The 9,725-nt window shown below is 36.2% G+C and overlaps 1 protein-coding gene across 2 annotated transcripts; it reads left to right on the forward strand.

Moving 5' to 3' along the window:
- Nucleotides 1-220: 220 nt before the first annotated feature.
- Nucleotides 221-7,362, forward strand: gdpd3a (glycerophosphodiester phosphodiesterase domain containing 3a). 2 transcript variants are annotated; one of them, XM_060892845.1, is made up of 13 exons: nt 221-399; nt 1,075-1,171; nt 2,386-2,431; nt 2,505-2,694; nt 3,820-3,862; nt 4,126-4,261; nt 5,415-5,460; nt 5,533-5,651; nt 5,815-5,904; nt 6,246-6,379; nt 6,568-6,627; nt 6,774-6,825; nt 6,947-7,362. In XM_060892845.1, the coding sequence occupies exons 4-13, from the start codon at nt 2,556-2,558 to the stop codon at nt 7,082-7,084; spliced, it is 957 nt and encodes a 318-aa protein (XP_060748828.1). In that variant the 5' UTR covers nt 221-399; nt 1,075-1,171; nt 2,386-2,431; nt 2,505-2,555; the 3' UTR covers nt 7,085-7,362. The 2 variants fall into 2 exon arrangements, with proteins under 2 accessions (XP_060748828.1, XP_060748829.1); XM_060892846.1 differs by lacking the exons at nt 221-399; nt 1,075-1,171 and adding an exon at nt 1,280-1,298.
- The last annotated feature ends 2,363 nt before the right edge of the window (nt 7,363-9,725 follow it).

Genomic DNA, 9,725 nt, shown 5'->3' on the forward strand with positions numbered 1-9,725 from the left:
CAGTATTTTGAGCTGATTAAGAAGCCTGTCTGAGGTTCTCAGTGTCCTTCGGTTGTTCATCCATTTCAACCGCTTTTTCAGCTTCCATAGCGTGCTCTGGGCGAGATGATCATCACGTAAAAGGGTTGTAAATCTGTAAAAAAAATATATTTTACACGACAGAAGCACCAAGAAATACAAACTATGTTACATCAACATGGATGTTCCATAAAGTTCCTCATATTTATATCACAGTTCCTATCATCAAAAAGGCCCAGCAGAGGATGCACTTTCTACGCCAACTAAGGAAGTATGGTCTGCCACAGGAGCTGTTGATGCTGTTCTACACTGCAGACATTGAATCTGTCCTGTGTACATCCATCACCATCTGGTTTGGACAGAAACAGACTGCAACACACAGTAAATTCTATATTCATATTTAATACTCATTCTGTCTATATTGTATCTCATCGTCTGCATTGTCTTGTATAGTTTGTGTAGTATAGTATAGTGTTATTTATGTCTGTACTTTTGAGTCACAAACTGCTGGAACCAAATTCCTTGTGTGTGTCAACACACTTGGCCAATAAATCTGATTCTGATTCTGATTTGTGATTAGCTATCCCAGGTCGTTGAACCACACTATGAAATCTAGCGAAAGAGCAAAACCGAAGCACATTTTTAGATTTAAAAGATCTCCTGTCCATCAGCAATGTCTTTCATTTATTCTTTCATTTATTGTCCTTGGAAAAAAAATGTTCAGACTCACAGAAATGAGCTCAGGATTGAACATAGGTGGCGCAGCACTTTCCCACAACTACCCTCACTAACCAGGTCACCCTACCACCATGTTCTACCGTGATCTTTTTAGTGTTTACTGTATATAAATATTACTAAAGCAGGTGAACCAGGTGACATTTTCACATCACTATTGTACATGAAATTGTTTAGATTATGAGAGAAAGCCATAGTTTAATTACTTAAATTTTATTTTGAAATTTCTGTAGGTGGTTCATTAAAAGACTTTAGGTGTTTCAAATGTTAAAAAAAAGAAGAAGAAACAACATAATTATCAATGCAATCCTGTGCTTGTAGGTAGCTACGAATAATCAGAGACCTGCTTTTACACTACTTCTATCTAGTGTGACTGCTGAAGATCCTGATCAGTTGGCAGCTTTTAAAACTTCTCAAGGTACAGCTTATCGCTACCTATAAATTACACTGCTGAAAGCTATTCATTGTGTGTAAAACAGAAAGAAAGAAAAAAGCTAGCTATATGCAGTGTATATCACATAGAAGATCTCAGGTTGGATAAAAGAGTGAGTTTCTCATTAATGTTAAATCTTTGTAAAATGGTGCGAGTCATTTATTGAGTCATGTAATAAAAATATACATAAGTAAATGTTTTGTTTAATAGCTAAGTTAGGTAGTGTTTCTTAGCTTGCTATGTAGCAAAACATGTTTGTTAGCTAAGATTAAATTTCCTCAGCTAACTATTCATAGATAATTAGAGCTAACTATAGATAATTTGATCTAACAATTCATAGATAAATCTGTCTTTCTTTCTTTCTTTCTTTCTTTCTTTCTTTCTTTCTTTGTATAGAAAAGCCTGTCAGCTTTTCTGTACAAATCCACACAATAGAAAACATCTGCTGACTAACACGGATTTTCACTTTAGATATGTTGACTTGTGTGTCTGGTGTGTGTTTAGCCACTAGTGAGGAACAAAAATGTGCTCAATATGTGAACTTTTTTTTCTAAATTAAGTGTGTGTGTATGTGTGTGCAACGTGTGAGGGAGAGAGAGATAGATAGATATCCAGCCTTTGACAAATATACATTATACTTCAGGAATAACTGTTCATATACATATGCCACCATTTGATAAACAAGAACAACCTTTGAACCAACCCAACAGCTCAGAAGCGAGTTCAGTCACACCCTCAGTTTTATTTGAACCTCACACATGCAAATCAAGATTTCATATAAACCTTCAGACACAAGCAGTGAAACCTGAAAGATGAAAACATTCTTTTACACACACACACACACAATTACAGACAAAGCAGGAGAACAGAAGGAGAGAAAGTGCTGCTGGCTGTCACTGACTAACCACAATGATACACTAATCAGAGACACCCCTCCACAGAGAGCAGGACTAAAGAAAAGAACTGTTGCACCATTTAGGTTTTATGGTCTATGTCGAAGGAGTGACTGAGGTTTTACTTTTTTCAGGCTTCTAGTCCGGTTTGACTAGTTCTGGATTTAACAAGAAGGAGGGGATATATAGAGGGGAAAAGGAAGGTGTACAGAAAGACAGCAAATAGGTCAGCAGTGAAAGAGATTAGGGAAAGTCTTTGGGATCAGTGTTTAATCCATCTCTCTCTCTCTCACTTTATCTGTGAAGATAAAACATCAAGAGGACACCAACAAAAAGGAAAAATCAGAATCAGGTAATCTGAGAATACCTTCTTAATGCCAAATAAAACCTTGGTTTTCTTTGACAGCTGAATTCTTTTCCTGCAGTGACTTGTCACCACTCTCTGAATTCCTTGGGGTTACCAGCCTGTGGAAAGTATGTCCAGTTTCATGTATTACCTCCTCCCAGCAGTAGGGGGGTACACCATAGCATCACTCTACCTGCTGAAGAATCCACACATCCTGCACAAGAAGAAGCAGACAGCCTTCCATTGCACACACATCTCACACAGAGGAGGTAAGTTGTCTCACCTTCCCAATCCATTCCTGTGTACAAATCACTTATCCCCGTGTCCAGTTAACAACTGAGAAGTTAATGATTTCACTTGTTCATGTGAATGATGTAAATCATTTTCCCTACACTATATTCATACAGGTCTCAAAAGGCGAAAGGTGTGCCTTCACATTTAATCGTATTTAATTACACGATTATATTTATATTCTCTATTCTTTTCTATTCTTCAAAAATTATTTATATTCCTGGATATTCAACCCGTATAACTTACCCTTCAAAGATGACATTCTGTTCATGTTAAGACATGGAAATTAATAATTGTCTCTGAGAAACACAATATTGTTTATACTCCTTCAGTTTAACTGACCAATCAGTGAAGCTTAGGATATAAACATACTGTAATAAGTACAACCTACAAAAAAAAAAAGATCTCATGCATTATATCATTACATTTTCTGGTGAAAGTCCCATATGGTGTTTGTTTGTTCATTCTGTCTCATTCAAGTCTCACATGGGTTCATTTTGTCTGAAGTTTCACCTGGTTTAACTTTATCCTCACCTAGCAATACAGAATGCAACAGATCTGCTCAGGGTCACTAATCAATCCAGAACCTGCTGCAGAAGAATTGTAAAGTTCCTCAATCCCTGTAGCCAGATTCATTTAAAGCTGATCTAGCACTCTGTTTCTTAATTTCAATCCTGACCCCATGTACAGTACCGCAAGTTTTCCAATTTACTTTGGTTCTATTTGCATATTGCTTGTAGCAAGAGTCATTAAGGAATCATCAAACTGTTCATGTTAGCTGGGTCAGAGGATGTTAGGAGACAGAATGCAATCCATGGGAGTGCCAGAGTTAAGACTTGAAAAACCGCTCCCCTGAGAAATATGTTTACTCTGTGATTTGCTCATGATACCTGTGTTTGCACAATCCAGGTATGTAGGTCATACTGTAACTGTGTTACTCTCTTATCGGGAATAATTGATGATGTAACTGCTGTACAATTCACTGAATTACCCCTACTGTTCATTGCATCTACTCTTTTTATAGATCTGTATATGCAATATATATAAATTAATTTTATTAATTGCTATGAATTTTTAATATTTGGCATCTCGGATTTTTCCAGGTTCTGGCGAGAGAATCGAAAGCACCATGGAGGCTTTCACACAGTGAGTAATCACTGATCTTAGATCAGGCCACATGAACCTCCTTCTAATAGCAAGAGTCAATAATATAGATGGATGGATGGATAGATAGATACTCACTCACTCACTCACTCACTTAACATGTGCAAATGAGGTAATTTTTTTATATGAAATATTGAATGTAAAATGTCCAGTGACATTCCTAAACCCTGTATTCTAATAACACTACATTATCCAGTTCCTCCTGTTTATCACTCCTGATGTCTTTCAAACTCCTCCTCCCTCAGTGCAGTGGATGTAGGCACAGAGATGCTCGAGCTGGACTGCCACCTTACTCAAGATGGTCACGTGATAGTGTCACATGATGAGAATCTCCTGCGGCAGACTGGGCTTGATGCTAACATCTCCGATCTGAACTTAGAGGTCAGAGGTTCAAACGATTTTGAATAGTCAAAAGAGTTCACATGAAAGAAGAAAGATTACTCTTGACTAAGTGTATACAGTAGGTGCATAACCAAGTGCTGATAATCTTTGCTCATGAGGAGAATACATACAGTGCTTTGCATAATTATTCACTTTCTTTGAACTTTTCCACATTTTGTACAGGACTTCATTTGGATTTATTGTTGTGAATCTTTACAAAGCTTTATACAAAGATTTCATTCTAATCTTAATTTCTAAATCACATCTCCGAATGTGAGAAAACTAAAGTTATATTTACATATAGTAAATATCGCATAACTTACGTTTTGCTTCTGTAAACAAATAGTTGCAGACAATGAATTTAACTATGATTTTTTTTCTTTGTACAATGTTTGCTTTGTACGTCCAGAATTCAATTTCAGCCTATTTTCTGTGAGTGCGGAGTTTACATGTTCTCCTCATGTTCTCCTCAATCTAAAGACACGAGTTTTGGGCTCTAAATTGTCTGTAGTGTGTAAAACGGTGTGTGACGATGTTGCTCCAGGTTTCTTGGAATAGGCTCCACTCTCCTTGTGACCCTGTCTAAAGAAAATTGATTATCAGAAGGATGGACTAAAAAGCGGGCAATATTTTTCCAGAGAAATATTTGTCCACAAAAACTAGAACTCCTGTCATGTGAATATGTTCACATGTAACATCAAACAAAAAGTTGCCAAAAACCATAGTTGTATTTTATATAATTTTTTATATGGTTTTTTGAAGTAAATTTTTATTTTGCTGTAGGTTTTCTTTTCATTTTATACTTTTTGTTGTTATTATTAATCATAAATAGCTTTTAGTTTTAGAAGTGCTTGTTCGCAGGAATTCTTTCTCAAACTGTCAAACTCTAAATGATCTCATGTGATTTAGATATAGAAGGCTTGCAAATAGGAATACAGAGTAACAAAGTAAAATCTATGTAACTTGGAGGAATACAGATCATCATTCACTTCAAAAGTGTACAACATAACAGAAGACAGGCATTTTTTCTGTCTATGTGATGATCCACCTTTGAGTGGCAGAATATTGCCTATAAAATACTCTAGCTACTTGTAACAATAGAAATAAACTTTTTTCATGATTGCTGGTCTTATTTTTAATTATTGTTCTTCAGGAGATACCACTGTATAAGGAACAACTCGAGGTTACGTTTTACACAGGTGGGTTTCCAAACACGCACACACACACACATAATTGTAATTCATTTGTAACACACAACACTGTTTGCACAGGTCGCTACAGCACTGGCTCTGACAGAAAGTTTGTCCTGTTAGAAGAAGTCTTCCGCAAGTTTCCCAAGATGCCCGTGAACATCGAGGTGAAAGAGCTCAACATAGACCTAATTGAAAAGGTGGGATGTCCTATTAATGTCCAATTTTAATTTTTGCCCAAAAAATTTGTTTAGTTGTGAATCTCTTTTTCTGAGTCGCAGCTTGTGTTTTCCATGTTTACGCTACACAACATCTCAATCTGAATATGTCCTCTCGCTCATCTTTGTGTTTTTTTTCTGTCAGATATCCGCTCTTGTTAAGACGTATGACCGAGAAGACATCACAGTATGGGCATCTGTGGAGACAAGTATTATGAAGGAATGTCGTAAAGTGGTGTGTGTAATGCATTCATGATACAGTAACACTGTTGTGCCACAGACTTCGTAAAATGGACGATGAACAAATGATATCATTCAGCATTCAAAAATGAGTACAAATGAAAAGGTCTATCGGTATATCATAACAACCAAGCTTTTAGACAAAAGTAATGGCATAATGCCTTTTAAAAAGATGTTTGGAAATTTATAAAGACCTGTGTCTTTACAAAAATGCTAGCTTCTGCAAACTTACCTCTAAATTCACTGACAGTCACTTTAAATGAAATTTTTTATTTACTTCCCTGATTTTATTACCTGTGTCCTGAATCTCATCATCTCATTTTCTGTGTTGTTTAGAATTCCACGATGCCTTACATGTTCACAGAGACGCGTGGTATGCAGCTGCTCCTGCTTTACTATACTGGCCTTTTGCCCTTCATCGCGTTGGGAGAAAGCTTCCTGCAGTACTACCTGCCTCAAATCATCAACAGGTATGTGTGCTTTATTACTCAAGATCATTTTTCTACTCTTATGAACTTATTAGCTATTGTATAATTAGTGTATATTATGTATTTTTAAATGTGTACAAAGTGTCTGTAGACTGCACAATTTCTCTGGCCATGTCAGGCATTACAGTACTAGATTAGGGTCATTTATTCATTTGTATTTTCCTTTTCAGGACTTACATCCCAGAGCCTGGCATTCTCAGGAACAGATGGGCCATCTGTCTCATTGAAAAGTATTTACAAATGAAACACTTTCTAATTAGTGCAAACTACAAAAATAGTACTTAATCCACACGAAGTCAAAAAAAAAAAAAAAAAAAAAAAACACTTTTGTATTCATGCAAGGTTTATTTATTTATTTATTTATTTATTGTTATAGGTTGACTTTGAGGAAAGCTTTGTTTCAGCATCTTAAAGACCGAGGAATTCAGGTGTAGAAAGCCGTCCAATTATTTTTTTATTTTGTATCTTTCATTATGGTTTCCAATAAGTTCTAGTTTAGCAATTGTATCTTTGCTTGTCTTTTTCTCTTTCTTTTTTTGTGTCATTCAGATCCATCTGTTTGTTTGCAATGAAGAACGGGATATCGAGGCTGCTTTTGCGGCAGGAGCAACCGGAGTCATGACTGATTATCCCACTCTCTTAGCAGACTACCTAAGGAGTCATAGACAGGCCAAAAAAATAAGTTGAATGGGAATCACAATAATACACAGCAGTGATAATTATATTAAATAATTACCAATGTATTTGTAAAAAATGATTAAAATATATAATGTTAGATCTACACTATTGATTTTAATTCTCTCATTTATATAATAGATCCACTGACTTCCCTGTTTTCTAGATTGTACAGCCATTATAATTTCTGTTGGTTTTGCTACAGATTGCAGATTTTATCACCTTTGTGAGAACATCGGGGTCTGGGGAATATTAGAGTCCAGTGAAATAAAACAAATCACACAACAAAACTATTCTCAAGAACAGTTTGTCATTCCTGGATTTTGCAATTCTCTCAGGAATACATTGTTCAAATCACATGTCGACACAGAGATTTCTAATAAACTCAGCAAGCTGCTGTGCAGAGAAGTGCTCAGTTATGTCTTACTTGTGAAAGAGTAAAACGCTGGCTTGAAGGGCAGCAAAGGATTTAAATGATTATATATTTTCCTGAAATGATAATCAGGGGCACTGATCCTAATCATGTTATGTTACATCTGATACATTTTATGTAATAACGTTTAACTGTATCATCACTTCCAGATAAATTAGAGATTAATTATAGATTAATATCACAATGGGGGGCACGGTGGCTTAGTGGTTAGCACGTTCGCCTCACACCTCCAGGGTCGGGGTTCGATTCCCGCCTCCACCTTGTGTGTGTGGAGTTTGCATGTTCTCCCCGTGCCTCGGGGGTTTCCTCCGGGTACTCCGGTTTCCTCCCCCGGTCCAAAGACATGCATGGTAGGTTGATTGGCAACTCTGGAAAATTGTCCGTAGTGTGTGATTGCGTGAGTGAATGAGAGTGTGTGTGTGCCCTGCGATGGGTTGGCACTCCGTCCAGGGTGTATCCTGCCTTGATGCCCGATGACGCCTGAGATAGGCACAGGCTCCCTGTGACCCGAGGTAGTTCGGATAAGCGGTAGAAGATGAATGAATGAATAATATCACAATGCTGTTGAATATGGTGTTAATGCTTTCTTTCCTTAACAGCAGTTCTGTCAGTAACTCTGTCAGTAATTCAAATGACCCGGTTACATTAACGCATTCTATGTTATTGTTTCTATAGTTATGATTCTTTATTATAGATAATTGTATGGCAGAAGATGGGGGTAAGTCACACATGTGCAAGTCACAAGTAAATCTCAAGTCTTAACCTTCAAGTCTCAAGCAAGTCCAAGTCATTTTTTGTGAGAGTCAAGTCAAGTCACTGCTTTATGTCAAGCAAGTCAAGTCAAGTCGTAGCTTGAGTCAAGCAAGTCACTGGCAAGTCATACATATGTTTGATGATTTAACTAAATGTATATATTAAACAAAGTTAAATCTACAGTATTTATGGACTATGAGAGTTTTATTTGCAACAAAAATGATTATATGCATTTATTTTTAAAAGGTGTCCACATACAGGTGAGTTGTAAATACAATAAAAATCTAAAAATGAATAAAAATCAAAACTACAAAGAATAAGATGTAAATGTAACTGAAATAAGGCCAACAGAAAAGCATGAAAAGTTTCAATATGCCTCAAACATGGCAGAAGACCATGGAAAAGTATGGACATGAACACATCCTTAAATTAGATCCTTCCTTTTTAACAACAGAATAACAACAATCAATCACGTCAACCAAAAAACGTAAATTATTGAATCCCACAAGATTCAATAAAAAGATTGGGGAGAGAGAGAGATGATTGGAGTGAGTATAATTTATTAATTAAAGGGATAGTTCACCTAAAAATGAAAATTCTGTCATCTTTTTCTCACCCTCATGATGTTACAATACAATAGATATTTTGAGGACTGTTTGTAACCAAACCATTCATAAGCCCCATTCACTTCCATAGTGGGAAAAAAGAATACTATGGAAGTGAATGGGGCTCATGAATGGTTTGGTTACAAACATTCCTTAAAATATCTTCCTCCGTGTTCATCTAAACAAAGAAATTTATATAGGTTTGTAACATCATGAGGGTGAGAAAATTATAAGATTTTTTTTATTTTTGGGTGAACTGTCCCTTTAAATTGAATGTGTGTGCGTGTGCATGCGAGACAAGAATATGGCTGTGCTTGCAACTCTGAAGTTTTTTTTTTTTATATTTATATTTATGTTTTTTATATATATGTGCATCCCCATAAACGATCCATACGCTTTTCACTCAAAGTCTAACACTGAAGACCAATTATAAGTGCTATTGCAAAAAAGCTGACATTTCCACATAAACAGTGACCAACCATTTACACTACATTGCGCTTGAAAAAAATTTAATTTGTTAGAACTTTGTCATTCAATTGTGAGCGATGTGGTCGCATACTGCTGTTCTTCTCTTCTCATCTTGCACAAAATCCCGGTACCCGAACTTATGTATTTTTGGTGTGGCGCCTTCCATGTTTCGTCACGTCTGTTAAGGTTTATTAGTTTATCCCTCTGCTTGCCTTCTGCGTCACGTGGTTAGATTACGCTCTTGCGTGCGTTTAAAAACAGATTTAAAAACAAAATAGACAAAAAAGATAAAACAAAAACAAAAAACAAGTTATTTCGAGTCATTTAACTCAAGTCCGAGTCAAGTCTCAAGACATGAATGTCAAGTGAAAGTCAAGTCGAGTCTTTTTTTAAT

This window comes from Tachysurus vachellii, chromosome 18 (assembly GCF_030014155.1).
Source record: "Tachysurus vachellii isolate PV-2020 chromosome 18, HZAU_Pvac_v1, whole genome shotgun sequence".
In the NCBI taxonomy this organism is placed as follows: Eukaryota; Metazoa; Chordata; class Actinopteri; order Siluriformes; family Bagridae; genus Tachysurus; species Tachysurus vachellii.

What these genes read in the sequence shown, in the direction of transcription:
- gdpd3a (XM_060892845.1), top strand. Translation starts at nt 2,556, where the DNA reads ATGTCCAGTTTCATGTATTACCTCCTCCCAGCAGTAGGGGGGTACACC. An exon ending in ACACATCTCACACAGAGGAG is followed by an intron (nt 2,695 to 3,819) that starts GTAAGTTGTCTC and finishes GGATTTTTCCAG; the next exon opens with GTTCTGGCGAGAGAATCGAA. An exon ending in TGAAGGAATGTCGTAAAGTG is followed by an intron (nt 5,905 to 6,245) that starts GTGTGTGTAATG and finishes TGTGTTGTTTAG; the next exon opens with AATTCCACGATGCCTTACAT.